This window comes from Rhinolophus sinicus, linkage group LG10, assembly GCF_036562045.2.
Source record: "Rhinolophus sinicus isolate RSC01 linkage group LG10, ASM3656204v1, whole genome shotgun sequence".
NCBI classification, from domain to species: Eukaryota; Metazoa; Chordata; class Mammalia; order Chiroptera; family Rhinolophidae; genus Rhinolophus; species Rhinolophus sinicus.
In genome coordinates this window covers 94403620-94421186 of record NC_133759.1, presented here as the reverse complement: position 1 = coordinate 94421186, position 17567 = coordinate 94403620, and the positions used below count along the sequence as shown (strand labels likewise).

The window sequence follows — 17567 nt, the reverse complement described above, 5'->3', positions numbered from 1 at the left end:
CTGCTCAGCCTGGAAAGGACCTGTCACATGAGGACTCAGAAGAAGTGTGCCCCCAAAGACTGTCAGTCCAGTCTCTCAGGCTGTAATGGAAGGAAGACCCTGAGCTGGACAGAAGCCTTGGGTTTCCCCAGGACCAGTCGGAGGGGCTGTTTGTCTTTGCACTGGGACATAGGCGGGTCTAGTTTAATTAGTTCTTGGGTTTCTAAAGGCATGAATGAGTCTGGGGATTCCCTGATCTGTGTTTAGAGACAGCTGAGACCCTCTGCTCTCATCTGATTGCTGGGGACCATGCACTTCAAAGAGGGGAGGACTTGGAGGCCAAGGTCTGCGGGGCTGGGTGGGCGGGCACAGAGCTCGGCTAGGGCTGGGCGTGCTTTCTGACTCCAGAGCCCTGGGTGATAACAACTCACCTCCACTAGTGCTTCCCAGTCCGAAGAAGGACCCCACCCTGATTCATCTGATCCCCAGTTAAATTCTGAGGTTCTCTAAGAGACACAACCATAAAAACCGTGACGGCAGCTAACGTTTACCGAGTATTTAACACATACTAGGCACTGAGTGCTACTTGATCTCATTTCATCCTCACAAAAGCCCTGGGAAGGATCCTTGATATCAGATTATACTTTTCTAACTTTTCATAGTAGTGATGAGTTTGCCTCAAAGGAACCTCAAAAGCATCAAGCACAGATGTCCTGACGACTAAAAGGCTTGCTCATGAAGTTACCCCCACCCAAATACCCATGCCCACCTAACACTGTCATCCAAACTAGCTACTGTGTCCATCTGTTGGCCAGTCTCTGGGTTGATAGTCACACATTGGTCGGCAGCATAAGACACAGAGCCTGACTGGACAGACCTGGGTTCAAATCCCAGCTCTGCTGCTTACTACACGAGTGAGAGCAGGTAAGTTCCAGAACTGGGAGTCTCCTCTTACTACACAAGTGAGAATACCTACCTCTAAAGTGTCATGATCATTAGTGAGATGCCCTACGTGAAAGCACCCAGCTGTGCCTAACACAGGCTAAGCGATCGGAAACTGCTGGCTACGTCTGTTTTAGAGTTGCTGTGCTTAGCATTTGAGGTTCTGTTAGGATCTGTTCTGGGTTGAGCCCTGGTGCCCGAGAGTTGGAAAAGAAGAACTCTTTGGAACGATATTTTTCATTCGTGCAGTAAATGTTTCATGAGTGCCAGCTCCGTGCTGAGGACGTCCATCGGGGCCTGCATGGGTGCCCTGTACTCTGAGGAGTGGGACTACAGCCACCTCTCATGGGGAGACAGCACAGGTCGCAAGAAGAAAGGAACAGAGTCCACACCTTCAGACTATGCACTCGGGGACAGCTTTAGTCTTCGGAGAGACACACACTCCCTGGTAGTTAAGACTGCGGGCTCGGAGCCAGAAGCTACCTTGATACTTCCTGGCTGTGTGACTTTGGGCAATTACTTAACCTCCCTGAGACCCTTTCCTCATATATAAAATGGGGATCAACGTATAGCTGCCTTGGGGGGTTTTGAGGACTTAAAGAGAGAATTCACCTAAAGCTCTAAGCACTGTGCCAGGCTTCTAGTTAAGGGCTCAGATGTTAACAAGGGATGAGCGTCTTCTAACTATTCCCAAAACAGACTTTCCTACTCCTTCAAGGACTGAAAAACCACTGTAGAGACCTCCTTGGAAGCCACAACCCTCCAGAGACTGGGGACTGGCTTCTCAGCACTAAAGGAACCAGTTTCATTGCTCCACGTGCCAGGGAGGCTAAGACACAAGTATAACGTAAACACACTCGAAGGTCTTTATTCTCGACCTTGCAGACCACACTCTCAGGCCCCTCAGATTACTGCCATTCTCAAGACCCAAAGTGCTGCGTTCATTTTAGTTACAGACAAATCCACGTTCATTAGATACTGGGGATTTGAGGCTGGAGGTGCAGGAAGCCAGCCTGTTGGTCAGCTGAGCCTTTGGAGCTCCAAGGCCAGCAAGTTTGGCCTGGGTTTGGCTGCGCTTAGAACATGGGAAGTAAACACAGGGGCAGGTATGGCGTTAGACAGGGGAAGCATGGCACCAACCTGGGGGCTGAGGATCAAGCCTTCCCTTTTTACAGAGAGACTGGCTTCCTTATTTCCCTTTCAATGGTGCTTGCACCAACTCCCACACTCCTGCAGCTAGAAAGAAGACAGGAAGGGAAAGGTATCACTTATCATTCTCTCCAGCTGCTCTTGTTTTTTGAATGCCTCTGGCCAAATGTGAAGGGACCAAAGGCAGTCCCCAAAGCAGGTGGTGCTGGAGCATCATGACACACTGCTTCCCAAGGTGGGCAGCACATCAGCTGGGGATTTGGGGGCCATCTGGTCAACAGCCAGAAGGCATCTGTGCCAAGCCGACACTCTACTTGGTGGTCGCTGAAATCCAAAAGTGGTCCCACTGGCGGAGCCTCTAAGGCTGGAACCCAGCAATTACCCAGAACCCTCTCCACCTGGAGTCTTGGTTGGGCACCAGAGTAAACACAAAAGTTAGCTACATCTGGCTACTTCCTGCCAAATCCTGACTTTGTTCTTCCCTCTGCCCACCTCTCCAAATCATATTTTGCTTTACTCCTTGAGGAAAAAGAAAGTGCATTCTGCCAAATTCTAGCTTGACAGACAGGGTACTTTTTAGAGCAGTGCATCTGCTGTTCTCTTTCCAGAGTTAGACAAAATGAAATACTGGGTTTGGCCAGCAGAGCTTGGCTGTGAAGCATTTTTTGTGGTGGTTGCTCTTGCTTTGAGTTCTGAGATAATTGCCTGGATGTCTCAGCGACTGACTCCTTATATGAATATAAAGAGGGAAGGGGTGAGCATGGGGGTGGAGTGATGGGAACAAAGATGCTGACCTCAGGGCTGGAGTGCCTGGGGAGTGGGGACAGTGGTGGAAATGGTTCCCTGAGACATCAGGTAGCATTCACAGTAAGAAGGTCAGCTCAGGTCTTGCTTCTGTCTCTGAAGAGGAAGTGGCAAAAGCAGCCAGACATTTTTCACTAGCTGTGTCTGTCAGCTCTGGATGGAGAGGCATGGCAAATTGCTTTCTGCACCTTAGGGAGCCAGCTTCATTTCATCCTTGGGCTAAGGAATGGCGAGTCAATCTCAGGAGAACTAGTGCTAAGGATTTCCTGATGACCAACATCTCAGGAAGTTCTTAGATCATGCTACATTCAACGGGTCAAATTCTATCTTGTTCCCAACAACAGAGATGGCACCGAGGAAACAAGTGAGAAGGGAGGTCCAAGGGACCTGCTGGCAATGATGGAAGTAGGGGATTTTGGTCACAGAGGTTGTTTCCAGGAAGTTCTGCCACCACCACTCCCTGGGTAGGGATTTTTCTCCTGGAGACAGTGATGAGGTATAAATGAACAGCTCAGAAAAGAGAGCCCATTGGTAACAGTTGTGCTGAAAATAACCAGGTGGCTCTGAAACGGGGACGTCAGGCTGTCCCATAGGGCCCCGTCTTCTTGCTCATGTATTCCAAGCTTTAAGAATGGACTATAAATACTTTGGGCTTCACTTCTGGCGATGGGGTACTGGAGAGTTCTATGTTGTTCACAAGGTCATTCTTGTCTTCTAGTCTAATGACAGAGGGCTCCGGGGCAGGAGTGGGGGGCGGTTTTTTGTGCATGTGGGGCAAGTTGGTCCGGCTGATATCCAGGTCTATGAAAGCATGAAGCATGAACACACCCAGGATGACAGTGACAAAGCCAGAGAGGGTGCCCACGATGTCCACGGCAGACATGCTGCGCCACTCCTTGAAGAGGATGATGGAAGAGGTGACCACGATCGTGGTGAAGAACACGTAGTAGATGGGGAACACCAGGGAGGTATTAAAAATGTCCAGTGCTCTGTTGAGGAAGTTGACCTGCGTGCTGAGCGAAAGTGCCAGGATGAGGGACAGGATGTAGGGCAGGGGATGGCGCACCACCGGCAACCCCTGGAAGAAGTTCTTAATGGTGATGCCCAGACCCTTGACGGCAGACACAGAGAAGGCGCCGATCACAGAGCAGATGACGATGTAAACGAGGATATTCCTTTGGCCGTAACGTGGGGCGATGACGAAGATGAGGATGAGGCAGAACACCAGCAGAAGCACAGCAAACACGATGTACCCTTCAGCAGAGGAGGGAGATCGATCACCCCAAGGGCCACATTCCCTCGTTTGTAAAATAGCGTTAATAATAATAGCTTCCTCAGAGAGCTTTTTTTGTGGGATTAACTGAAATAATGTACGTTGTAAGACTGAATGTGTCCCACCCCCCGAAATGCATACATTGAAACTTAATCCCCAATGTGATGGTGTGGAGGAGAGGCCTTTGGGAGGTGCTAAGGTCATGAGGGTGGAGCCCTTACCACTGGGCTTAGTACCCTTCTATGAGGGACCCCAGAGAGCTCGCCCCCTCTACCATGTGGGACACAGTGAGAAGATGGCTATGTATGAAGAAGGAAGCAGGCCCTCGCCAGCCACGGAATCTGCCGGCACCTTGATCATGGACTTCCCAGCCTCCAGAACTGTGAGAAATCGATTTCTGTTGTTTATAAGCCACCCAGTCTCTGGTACTCTGTGATAGCAGCCCGGACTGACTAGCACAATGCATATACAGCATTTAGAACGGTGCCTGGCACATAAGAAACAATAAATGGTATCACTCTATAGATATCAGGCTGGGAAGCCTGTAAACTGGCTTTAGCCCCAGCCCACCTTTTCTTTAGCTTGCCTTCTCCTCCAGGTGGCAGCACCTGAGATGCTCTGAACCCAAGCAGCCCTTCCGCATGGTTCATCCTCCAGCGCTTTCCCACTCGCTGGTGGCTTGGAACCTACCTGTGTCTTTCATCTTGGCAGCCATCTCAACGACAGTGGTGACCTTCTCCTCCTCAGGGGCATGTATCACCATCACTGTGCTGCCAGCCACACAGATCACACAGCCCAGCTTTCCCAGCAGATTCAGACTCTCTCCCAGAAAATACGAGGAAAGAATGGCACTGAACGTGGAAATGGGAGAAAGGGATTAGGTGGCCATGTCTGTCCCAGCGTCCTGAAGAGAAATGGGGACTGAGCAACTGCTCACGGAGAACTCATTACTCTCTCATATGAAAGATTTTCTAGTTACTCCCCCACCCCCGAAAAGCCATGTGAAATAGAAACTTACGTATGGGAAGGTTACAGTGTGTGATGGAGGGATTGACGGCATATGTACCTGTGAGTTGCTTTCCTTTTAGAGACTGAAAGTATCCCAAAACATAAAAGTTGGAAGAGCCCTTCAAAGCACTCTTGTCTAACTTCCTACCTGATGAGCATATTTTCTCTTAACGTTACAAACAGATGGCTTTCAGTCTTGGGTTGTTTACCTCTGGTGGCAAGTAGCTCACCCCTTCACAAGGCAAATGAATACATTGTAGGTACATTCTAATTATTCACCAAAAGTATGGGAATTTCTACTCACTGTCCCATTTCTGTTCCTTGAGCCATACAGAACAAATCTATTCCTATTGCCATGTGTATATGCCAGTATCAACAACCACAATGACAATTATAGGCACAGCGTCTTGGGCACATATTACATACTAGGTATTAGGCTAGGAACTTTCCATTTGTTGCCTCACCAGCATATTTTACTTCTCAAAGAGTTGAGAAGTAAAATATACTATCCCCATTTTATAGATGAGAAAACTGAGTCTCATAGAAGTTAAAATAATTTGGCAAGGTCATACGACTGGTTAGCAGCAGAGCCAGGATTTGAGTTCCAGTTCAGTCTCATTTATAAAGCTTATGGTTTTTCCTCTACACCTAAATGAAGAAAATTCTTGTGACTTTCCCGAGTCTCCTCTTTTCTGGGCAAAATACCTCTAGTCCCTTGCTGTTCCTTGGTGATGTGATTTTCATTCCCCTCACATCTTCTAGATGAGCCAGCAAAGGTGAAGGAAGGAAGGAGGGAAATTGGGCAAGGCAGATGTAATTGGCAAGGCACGCTTCTGTTTCTTTACAAAGGTGGCATTAGTTTGGGGTAAAAGTCTGCTGGCTGACCTAGGACCCAAGAGCCTCAAAAGTCCCTGTTAGAGGTGTTAGGAGAGAGGGGACTGACAGCCAAGCTCCTCTGGATGTCTCCCTTCTTTCCTCTAAAACTACCCAAAACATTTTACACACAATGCCCTTTCAAGAGAGTCTGGTGGCATTAGCTTAGACAGAGGTCATACACTGCAGGATTGGATTCCCACCTCTCCCAACTTCCCATGGGTGGGAATTTGTAATCAGATAGGTAATAGTGGTGTCAGGATGACATTAGCCAGCTGTGCAGTGTGAGTTATGGCTTTGTTTGTTTGTTTATTTGTTTGCTGCATAAATGTTGCAAAGTTGTCATCAAGATGGTAAAACGAAACAGGAAATTATGGGTACTGAGTGTGGTTGGCTGGGATTACCAGGCCTCCGAGGTTAAGTCAATTAGAACCAGCTTCAAATGGGGCTTCAGGACCCCCACAGAAGAGCTATTTGTAGCTCAGGAGGAATGGGGCAATGGAAACACACACATTAGTATCAGTTATGTTTAAAACTATCAAATATTTGCAAGGCAACGTGGTGTGTGGTTAACCAGCTGGACTCTAACACTATACTGTCTGTGTGGGGGTCCTGGCCTAGCCTCTTGGGACCCGGTGACTTTGGCCAAGTTGCTTAACTTCTCTCGGCCTCAGGTCTCCCCTACTTTCTAGTTAGTCGGGATGCTGGCAGGATTAAATACACGGAATACATTTAGAACATTTAGCACATAGTAAGCCTTTCATATATGTTAACCATGGTTATTCTGCAGTGCCAGTTCTGACTATGCACTTCCTGTGCATTATCTCATTTAGTCCTTACAACGATGCCTTCAGATAGGTGTCATTAGCATCCCCGTTCAGCAGATGGGGAAACTGAGGCTTAGGGTGTTTAAGTGACTTGCACACAGTAACGTAACTATTAAGTGGTAGAGCTAAGGTGAGGACTCAGGGAGTGGTAATTTCTGGCTCAAGTTTTGAACTTGTACACTTCTCTAATTTGAGGCACCAAAACACGGACGTGAGACATGCAGTCTGTGGCAGTGGAAGCCCTTCCCACTGGCCTGGGCGTGGCCTGCCCCTCCATTGCCCAGTCAGTCGAGGGGATGCTAGAGCAACTGGCAGCAAACAACCCAGGGAGCCAGAGCTCTGAACAGCACACTGCCTCTTTCCGGGAGCGGCGACAAACCCAAGTCCCATTACTAGTGGCAGCTGGCCCCAGTTGGCAGTTCCAGACCTCAACAAACTGCAAATAGGAAGGAGCCAGAGACAGCAAGAGAGGTGACAATAACCTTATGAGGACACTCAGCGCTCCCAGAGGTGTGATGACTGTCGCAGGAGCAAATGCGTAGGCCCCAAAGTTGGCAACTTCTCCAGCAGCCACTAGGAAATTAAGAGAGAAGAAAAAAGGCTAGTGTGGGTCCAATTCTCCATCTACAGCCCAAATGAATCTGGGTAGAGATGGCGTCATTCAGTGTTCCACCGGCCATAGAATCCCAGAGCAGCATTCCTTAAAATCCTGATCTTCACGCTCTCTCCCTGCAGAATCTGATCAGAAGGTCAGGCCCAGCCCATCCTGATCACATCCTACAGTTTGAAAGATGGAGACGCTCGGCCCAGACTTCACAGTCACATGACTGGGTCATGGGTAGACACCATCTTCTCTTGAGGTCTCCTGGCTTCTAGTTCACACACGGTTAGGTGTGTCTCAGGCACTGCCAGTGTTAGGTCTGTAACACTTTCTAGAAAGTGTTAATTATCAAATAAAGAAACGGTTACAGTTGTTGATTCTCCAGGGACCAAATGGTCCATAGAGCATCTTTCCCAGAGGAACTGTGGGTAGTCTAGACTGACAAACAGGTCAGTCTCAAAGGGCCTAATTCTCCCCATTTCGGTTTCTAGTTTGCAGACTCCTGCAAGTGCTTTTTCTGTCTCTCTGCTGGTAGAGAAAGCAGCATGAAAGCAGATGATGAATGTGATAACTCTGGCTAAGACTGGGGGTTATAAATGGAAAACTCGCTAATTTTCCATCTAAAAAAATTGGCGTTTGAAAGCCAGAGAGGGTAGGTCGAACATGGGGGAGGGGCGGGGCCGGGTTACACCTTTATCATCACCAGCTCCGTACATGTATCTCTGAAAACAGATGCTTCATGGATGAAAGACTGACTTTGGGTTGAGAAAGCGATCTGAGATCCACGTAAGATGTTCTACCAACAAAGACTGTCAAGGTTTCCCCCCTAGGAATCTGGGCCTCAGATTCACACTTTGTGCAAGAGATAGAAATGCCCCATCCACCCCTCCTTCCATCTCTGCCTCTGCCATCAATAGGTCATTTTCATCGGGAGCAAAGACCCCACTTACTGGTGAGAAATCCAGCCCACCACATTGTATCTTTCAGGTAGCCATAGCCTCCGTCCACTGTAGAAGGAAAGGGACACAAAGTTAGAGCTTGGCCACACGTTCACAGGCACCTTTCCTGTCTCTACCTTCGCTCCACAGTCTCTAGGGGTTCAACATATGTGAGTCCTCTGGGCTTGCTTCTCGGCTCTTTAGTGGATGAGTCCATCTGCTCCCCAAGTTTTAAATCCCATCTATGTATGTGCTGGTGTCCCTATGTCATATATGTACCCTGATCCTTTCTTCTGAGCCCAGATGTATATCCAGTCACCTCGGGCTTGGGTTGAAGCAGCGGCCTTCCCTTGTTCCTCTGGTTCATCTCTCCTCCCTTTATAATCCATTCCTTTCATAGCAGCCAGGGGTCTTTTAAGAATCTAAATCTGATTATGTCACCCCTCAGCTTACAGCTGGCTAATGCCTTCCTAATACTCAGGATAAAGACCAGAATCCTTCATAAGCCTGTTCATAGCTTGACCTTGCTCACCTCTCCAAAGGCATGTCCTGCCTCTCTTCTTACTACAACCTAGCCACTCAGGCTTTCTTTTACTTCTTCAAAAATAATGAAGTCTTTTTGGCCCTAAGGCCATTGCACGTGCTTTTCCGTGTCTGGAATAGTCTCCTTAATGATACTTGCTTGAATCTACATTCACTCTCCAGGTCTCTGCTTGAATGTTGCCGTCCCTGAAACCTGCCTCGCTGACCCCTTTTCTTGATTATTTCCCCCTTGGGTTTTTTTTCCCCCGTCACACCCAGCTCTTCTCTTTCGTGACACTTGTCATTTATAATATGACTTGATCTATTTATTTTCTGGCATTTCTCCCACTAAAATGGAAGCTCCATGAAGCGAAGGATTGTGTCTGGTTTGTTCACATGATGGACTCAGGGCCTGGTGCTTAGTCAAAACTCAATGGCATCAGACACTTCTGTGAAAATCCAAAAATCGTATGTCACTTTTTGTGAATTCCCATTTTTCTAAGAAGGTCTTTAGGTTCCTAAAGGAATTAAAATCTCCCGTAAAAGTCAAAAGCTCTGAAAGTATTTTTCTCTAAGGGTTGAAATCTCAGAAGATACTGAAATGGCAGAAAATTAAATTGAACACGTCTGAGCTTGAACACATCATCTTCCCATAAACCTGCTCGTCCTGCGTTATTCATCTCAGAAAATACTACCCTCATCTCCCCAGTTGCTCAAGTCAGAAAGCTGCGTCATCCTTGACTCGTGTTTTTACCATCCCTTGGAGACAGTCAACACCAAACCCAGTAAGTTCTACCTTCAAAAGCCATCTTTGGACTCTACCACTTGTCCCATTCCCACTACTATTTCCCAGGCCCAGACAGAGTTCTGTCGTCTCTCTCCCCTAACTGGTCTCCCAGCCTCCGTCGTATCCCCTAATCCATTCTACACCCAGTCACCAGGGATCTTCTCACATCGTAAATTGGACTATGTCACTCGCCTGCCTAAAGCCTTTCAGTCACTTATAATTGCCCTCAGACTCAGGAGCCCAGTTTACAAGACCTGTCATGATCTGGCCCCAACCCCATCGCTTACCCCTCCACGCTTCAGCCATCCTGAACTGTGTTCAGTTTCTAATATATCACGCATGCTCTCTCACCCCTGAGCCTTTGCACATGCTGTTCCTTCTGCCTAGTACACTATGTCCTCCTCTTTCCCCCTTCATCTTGTTATCTTATTATTTAGGTCTCAGTTTCCAGATCACCTCTACGGAAAACCTCCCCTAGCCATACCCCCAAGCCTGGGCTTTACTTGCCCCTCCACAATATTGCCATTGCATTCTGTTTTCTATGTGATAGACCTTAACACTCTATGGGACCATTGCCTATTGACTTGCCTGTCTCTCCCCCTGGACTCAATGCCCCACAAGGTCACTGTGTTCTCATGTCTACCATGGCACCTGGCACACATCAGGTACGCAATGAATGGTAATGAAATGAATGAATTCTTTTACTCATGACTCCACTCCTTAAGAATTGTTTCATGGATGCACATCTTATTTTCCAAACAAGCAAATCCCTGTGGACAGAGACTCAGCAATTCTTTTGTAGCCCATAAGGGAGCTCAATGCCATAGTAAGTGAGGGCACACTGAAGTCTGACATTGTTCTGGGAAGAAGTATTTATATTCCTATTTTGTGGGGAAGTTGTGCCTTACCAGTTGCCTACGATGACACAACTGGTAAGAAACAAAACCAGGACTAGACCTGGGATTTCTGATTCTTGACCCTCAGACCCTTCCCTGTTTTCATCCCAATGAGCTAATCATGCAGTTCTCAGGATATACTGGATTATAAAGAAAGGTCTCCTGTGGGTGGATTGGATTCCCAGTGGGGTTGACAACGAGCCTGTGTGCCCACCTAGGCTAGGCTCGCAAACTGCTGCAGTGGCCCCTGTGAAGGGAGGTTCACAGGGCTGGCTGAGGGCTCAGCTGCCCAGCACCTCATCCTCACCCACCCCCCAGGAGCCTACCAGCCCGTGTGGCCCCCGAGGCCACCAGTCGCAGGAGGCCTTTCTTCTTGAGGATGACGCTGCTGCCGATGAGGAAGCTGGACAGGAAGGCCAGACCCAGGCCGACGTAGAAGCTGTAGTTCTTTCTGAACCTCTCCTGCCAGCTGGTGGAGGTGACATTGCTGAGTACCTGGGGGCTGAGGTTACCAACAATCTGACACAGGACTTGTTGGGAGGAGCAGTACAGGGTGAGCAGGGAACCTAGATGGGAAGACCATAGTGAGAGAGTCACGCTGGTGATAGTTGCACACTTTAAAAAGATTGAAATTGACCACTGTTTCAGACCCCGTGCTTCAGCTACTGGTGGGCTCCATCCATACAGTGGGCATCTACCTAAAAATAACAGCTAACATTCACTGAGGGCTTACTCCAGGCTAGGGGCTTTATTTGCGTGAACTCATCAAATCCTTACAATGACTTGTCAGATAAACGCTGTCTTTAAATCCCATTTCCTAGCATTGAATCCAACTTCCTGCCTTCCACAGGGCAGGTGGCGTCCAACAGCTCAGGATCACACAGGGATTCTCCCTCCCCGAGTCCTCTTCCCCCACCTAACTCCAGCCACAATGGAGACCTCTGACAGGTAACATGAGGCAGTGAGGTTAGAGAGTCCACAGCCCTTTCTAGGTCTGAGGATGATTAAATATGTGTGTCCAGTTTGTTAGAACCGACCATTCCCAGGCCTTACTTCTAAGACCTCTGGTGCTTATGCTCAGTGGCTGGGGTCTGTCTTCAGGCCTCAGAAGGGATGTGTGTCCCTGCCACCCCATATGGAATCTGTCTTTACTTTGCTTTCCAAGTCCTAGAGTCCATGAGAGTCTGAATCAGCTCTCATGCCCCAGAGTCAGCCCACCCTTGCTTGACCTTCTGGCACAGACACCAAGGACAATGGGACACACTTGGGCATGAGGGGCAGACCTTTAATCAGAAGAACGAAGCTGCCTGAGTTCAATAAAAAAAAGTACAAAGCATAGGTAACAGTCCTTCAGTGTGTACTTTGTGGCCCTCTGCTCTGGGGCTCTTCATGAGCTTTCTTATCATGTCCAGGGACCCCGGTAACTTCCATAACCTGCCTGAGGCTACATGGGTGGTAAGTGGTGAAGCCAGAGTTGGACCCCAAGCCTATCTGATGCCAATGCCCATGCTCTTAACCATCACACGCACCCCACAAAACAGGCAGCAATGACCGTGGGGTTTCATTTGGCTTCTTGAGGATTATTTTAAAATAGGGATTTGTTACCAACATTTAAAAATCAGATTTCCCGTGAAAATTCAGTTTCTGGTTAACTTACTGGTCATACCACCCCATTGAAACAATTGGCTGCCACTGAATAGTGTTGCCTCCCTCCCTCCCCACCCCCGCCCCCGACAGAGCATGCTCTTTGCAATGTCCCAGAGTCCATACCCAGCTCCCTTCAGTCATTTTTATTATGTGCTTGGTCCCTGTGCAGCATTTGCATCTGTGACCTCTGGTGGTAGAAGGTCTTTTTCTAATTGTGTGTCACAAAGATCCAGCTCCTGTGCCAGGGATGGAAGCCTGGGCCAGGCACTTCTCCTTGGACCAGGCTAGGACTCCAGGCCTGAACTAGAAAGGAGCCCAAATCCAAGGTCAGGCAGCTCCGGTGTTGGCATACCTAGAGCACAGAGTGGCATCTTGGTGGAATGTTGACCTTTCTTCCAGAGAAGCACGGAACAGCAGAACTGGGTGGGACAGCCCTTAGGGGACAGCCCATCTAACCCTTACTTTCAATTGGGGAAACTGAGGCCCTGAGAAGGAGAAGGACTAGCTTGTGCCATACAAAACCCCAATGGCAGCTGGGTCTGGAACCCACCAGGGGACACCTATGTGTTTTTTGCATTGGGAGATCTCTCTTTCCAACACCTGTGTCACAATCAGGAGATGAGACAAGAAGCCATGCTCAGTTCCTAATCACACTTGCTCTGACTACTCATTCCTGTTCCTCATCTGGGACAAGAGTCAAGTCTGGGGATTTCCCTGAGCCCAGGAAATGAGCCAGAGCCTGGGAGGATGTCGGCCAAGGGTGGCGACTCCCAAGGGGAAGGTCAAGCCCATTCCCACGTCTGTCCCTTGCCCTCCTGAAGGTGCATCTCTAGCAGATGGAGCCTAAGGGTGCACTGTGGGTTTGGATGTTTTGGGGAGACCTGAAACACCCACGGCACAGCACCCTCCCCTGAGTCCAGTTCTCCCCAAGGGATAAAAAGAAGAGAGAGAGAGGGCTGATGGCCACAGGAAACCCAGTTCTGAGGAGGATGTCATCTGACAAATGGGTGTTGGGCCAGATGATTTCTGCTTCTCTTCCAGGACTGGGGAACATATTCGTCCCCAGGAGAAGGTGAGGCTGAAAATAAATGACCTTGGTGGTCAGGAAACCAAAGCCCACCAACATCCAACCGGCCAGCTTTGAAAGCGTCACTGGTGACGAGAAGTTAGAGCAACAGGGATATCCCACAGCCACAATTCCAAGATGAGGTAGGAGAATAGAGATAGACCCAGAAAGGAGTTGTGCATAGTGGTATGAGTACAGGTGTTAGAATCCTAGTTCCATATCCCATTTCCCCTCTGTATTATCTTGAGCAAGTTAGCAGACTTTTCAGAGCCTCAGTTTCTCTATCTCCAGAATGGAGACAGTAAGGTAATAATATCTACCTGTCTTCTCACGTTGTGGTAAGGATTAAATGAGATCATGCAAGTAAAGAGCCTAGTCCACTATCCCGTTCATGGTAAGAAGTCACAGTAAAGCCAAGGGTCTTTCCTTATCATTTCCTGGGTTGTTCTTTGTCACCTTTTTCTAAAAGATATGTGTGGTTTAGGGGTGTCCCTGTCTTTGGTGGGACCCAGGGAGATAGCCAGAACTGGGCAGGTACTAAAAATCTGAAGCAACTGTACATTAAAGGAAACCCGGGATTCCCCAACCTCTAGGTCGACCTGCTGCAGCCAGTAACTCCTGCCTCCATCCTCTCCCTTCCCGTTTGCCCCCCTTTCTCCCATTGCTCCCTCAGCTACCCAGCTCCCAAGATGGGGAAAATCAGCCAGAACCCTGCTCCTTTCCAACACCGCCCTGAGAACTAGGTGGAGGACAGCTCGTGCTGACCCCTGCACCCCCAAGCCCCTGGCAGGAGAGGACACGGAGTGGTGGGGGAAGGGAACGCGCGCAGTCCCCTGGGTCCCCCGTTCGGTCCCCACGCACCGTTCTCGCAGCTGACATTGTTGGCTGACGGCTCCATCGGGCCCTGGGCTCACGCACCGAAACGGGCGCGGGCGCTGACGGCGCCCCCGGCTCCTCCTCTTCAGAGCAGGTGGCTGAGACTTGTCCCCAGCGTGGCCCGCGTGCGAGAAGCCCTTGGGGTCGAGACTCAGGGGTAGGGAGAATGACGCGCCCCAGAGGGGGAGGGTCCCCGGGGAGGAGTCACCCGGCGTCTTGGGCAACTCCAAGGGCCGAGGGTGCCCAGCGCTCCAGCTGCCGGCAGAGGGGCGCATGCCCTCTCAGGGCGCGGAGGGTGCCTGGCTCCCTGCAAGGGAGTCACCGCCCCACACCCCAGGCCGAAGATGAGATGGGGCGGGTCCCGGCACCACCCCTCCCGCGATGTTGGGACTGGCACCCAGTTCCCTCCCCAGTGACAGACTTGATGGTTCCCAGGATGGTTGGAGAGGCGGCAGGGAGGTGCAGGTTTTTCCTTCCTGTCTGACTCCCTGCCTTATTCATTCATTCAACATAGATCTGATTTGTTCTGGGCATTAGAACACAGCAAGCCCATAGTAGGTGCCCAATAAATGGTTGGTATTCTAAGTGGAATGAATGGATGATAGAAGCTTGGTAAGTTGAATGAAAGAAGGAAATGAAGCGATTGGCGACCAAAATGAGTCAGACATAGTCCCTGCCCCCCCCCCCCAAGAACCTTATATATTAATGGGGAAAACAAAATGGGATCAACTATCTAGACTGGTGTTTTCCACATCACCATTAAAAAATAGGGTGATGGCAAAGTATGTGCTATTGTTGTGTAATAGTAAAAGCAGTGGTGGAGTGTATCCCTCTGACCTGACCTTTTAAATCATGAGAGGGCATATTGGCGTTGCAGGGCATTGTGCCAGAGCCGAGCCCAGATTCTGAGAGACAGACGCACACATGTGTTAACACATTCAGTTTTGTTTATGTTTGTGACTTGGGGAGCCACTATATTTGAGGGTACAGGGCCTGCCCCCCTTGCCCAGAGTTAAAGGCAGTAAATACTCTGAGACAGGGCTTTTCAGAGTTAGAGGAATTTCATGTTTTAAGGGAGTAGGCTGAGGTGTGGGGGTGGGGGAGGGCGGCTGGGATCTACTGGAGGGCCTTCCACACCCTCTCTGGGCCCCAGACTCCCCATTTGTTCTAGAAGGGGGTGGGGCCTCCCAAGTTGCCATCCAGAGCATCCTGGGAGTGCAGACATAAAGGGCTCCATTGAACTGCAGGCTCCTCACTGCTGTCCTGACAAAGCCCTTTTCTGTCTGAGCCACAATAGCCCTGTCAGGTAGGTAGCAGGGCTGGCAGCATTGTCTCCCCAGAGAAGAACAACAGGGTTCACTGTCTATCCCAGGGAGGGCGGGTAGCTTCCGAAGAGTCTGACCAATCAGGGACTGATGGCTCTGTCCTTAACCAGCCAGGCACTGGTGAACCAGCCACATCTTATTTGGCCAGTTATTCTGGGATGAGCAGGAAAACAAGTTTACCAAAAGCCAAATTCCTAAAAACTTGGCTTTTCTAAGTGCACATCTAAATGTTTTATGTTAGAGAGCCATAGTGTCCAATGTGATAGCCACTGTTCCATGCAGCTATTGAGAACTTGGCTAATCTGAACTGTGCTATAATGTACGTATAAAATAAGCATTATTAACCTTTCGGGCCAGATAATTCTTTGTTGTGGGGGGCTGTCTAGCAACACGCCTGGGTTCTACCCACTAGATGCCAGTAGCACACACACACACACACCTGCATCCCCATGTCCGCCTCCCCCTTGTGACAAACAAAAATATCCCAGTCAGGTTTCCAGACTGGCACCCCAGACCAACTGTACCAATCCTCAAAGCTTCACAGCTGCAAAGAAATCCCCCAAATCAATGTACTGTGTGTTTCCAGTGTGTTATGGCCCAAGAGGGCTGGAGGAGGAATAGAGAATAAAGATGTGAGTAACATGAATGCTATTTATAGAGAGCTTGCTATATGTTACACGGGTGCTCATTTAATCTTTGCAACAACTCTGGGAAGCAGGTTCTATTAGTCCCCATTTTTCAGATGAGGGAATTGAAGTCCAGTGAAGACACTCAGCCTGTAAGTTGAGAAGCCGAGAATCTAATACAGACACTGTTTTTGAGGCTACACAGACTGCCTTGTGGTCGTAGGTCTAATAACAGGCCACGAGACTTGGGTAGGTCACTTGCCTCCCGGCATTCCTACCCCAGGTAAAAGGGCTGGGCAAGATGTAGCTTGCAGTCCTTTCTAGCCTTGCAGAACTGGTCTTCTGGGTAGCGTGGGGGAGGACAGATGGTTGTCACCATCTTCAGGCTGACCTGGAATCATGGGAATCTGGACCGTCAACATGTAGGGGCCAGCCTATCCTTCTCCAGGAGGGTCCCCAGAATGCCCACTGTCATCATAAAGAGCTTCACTATCATCAGAAATAATGCTTAGAATGGACACAGGTACACTCAGACTGGCTCTAAGAAGAGCACAATGCCCGGTGATGGGGTCCACACTAACTGGCACCAACAACCATTATTAAAACACTCCATCACTGACTTCTTCCTCTGTGTGCTAAGCACTTTGTGGGTATTGGCACATGAGGTCATTATAATACCTTATTCTGGGTACCATTTTAGGTCCCATTGTATAGATGAGAGAACTGAGGTTCAGAGAGGTGAAGTGACTTTCCCAAGGTCACACACAGTGTGGTAAGACAGAACTTCAAACTGGGATTGTATGTCCCCAGAGCAGCGCTCTTAATCAAGGCGCTGCTTTGAGGAGGCCAGAACCTTCTTTCTTCCCAGACCTCATCCTGCTCTGTATGGTGAGGCTGGGAAAACTGGGGCCATCCCGAAATCACACAGGGCAGCCATACAACCTTCTCATTAGCCCTCCTTCCAAGTCAGAGCTGGAAGGGCTCAACTAATACAACCTCCTTGGTTTGCAGATGGGGAAACTGAGGCACAGAGAGGGGCAAGGTCATGCCCACATCACTCTGCTAATTTGTGGCAGAATCAGTACTTACTCAGGCACTTGAATCCTGATCCAGTACCTTTCTCTCCCACTCTGCTTGCTTTCTGGGCAGAAAGGGCTGACTTTAGGGCAAATAAGAAGGGTTATTATTTTTCTGGCCACTTTTTATGGATGAGCCAATACACTAAGGATTTCACACACATTGTCCCATTTACTCCTCACAATACGCCTAACAGTTAGGTACAGCGATGATTCTTATTTCAGAACTGAGAAAACTGACCCTCAGAAAGGTTAAGTAACTTGTGTGCCATTAAATAGGGAAGCTGAGCCGAAACCCAGAAGGCTGGTCACACTTTGTTTGTGGGTTTTCCTCATCAGAATATCTGCCTAC

General features: G+C 49.1%; 1 protein-coding gene across 2 annotated transcripts; it reads right to left on the bottom strand.

Moving 5' to 3' along the window:
• Nucleotides 1–22: 22 nt before the first annotated feature.
• Nucleotides 23–14526, bottom strand: NIPAL4 (NIPA like domain containing 4). Of its 2 annotated transcripts, XR_012489849.1 has the most exons (7): nucleotides 14174–14225; nucleotides 10926–11165; nucleotides 8407–8463; nucleotides 7338–7428; nucleotides 4838–4998; nucleotides 2865–4128; nucleotides 23–2151 (listed from the first exon to the last, which is right to left on the bottom strand). XR_012489849.1 is itself a non-coding variant. In XM_019740353.2 (6 exons), the coding sequence occupies exons 1-6, from the start codon at nucleotides 14208–14210 to the stop codon at nucleotides 3500–3502; spliced, it is 1215 nt and encodes a 404-aa protein (XP_019595912.2). In that variant the 5' UTR covers nucleotides 14211–14526; the 3' UTR covers nucleotides 23–3499. The 2 variants fall into 2 exon arrangements, 1 of the variants encoding a protein (XP_019595912.2); XM_019740353.2 differs by having other exon boundaries at nucleotides 23–4128; nucleotides 14174–14526.
• Nucleotides 14527–17567: the final 3041 nt, after the last annotated feature.

Coding starts and splice junctions, on each gene's coding strand:
- NIPAL4 (XM_019740353.2), bottom strand. CDS start 14,210: ATGGAGCCGTCAGCCAACAATGTCAGCTGCGAGAACG. Junction 4,999..7,337: donor GCGCTGAGTGTCCTCATAAG/GTTATTGTCACC, acceptor TTCCACGTTCAG/TGCCATTCTTTCCTCGTATT. Junction 4,129..4,837: donor TGCCAAGATGAAAGACACAG/GTAGGTTCCAAG, acceptor CCTCTGCTGAAG/GGTACATCGTGTTTGCTGTG.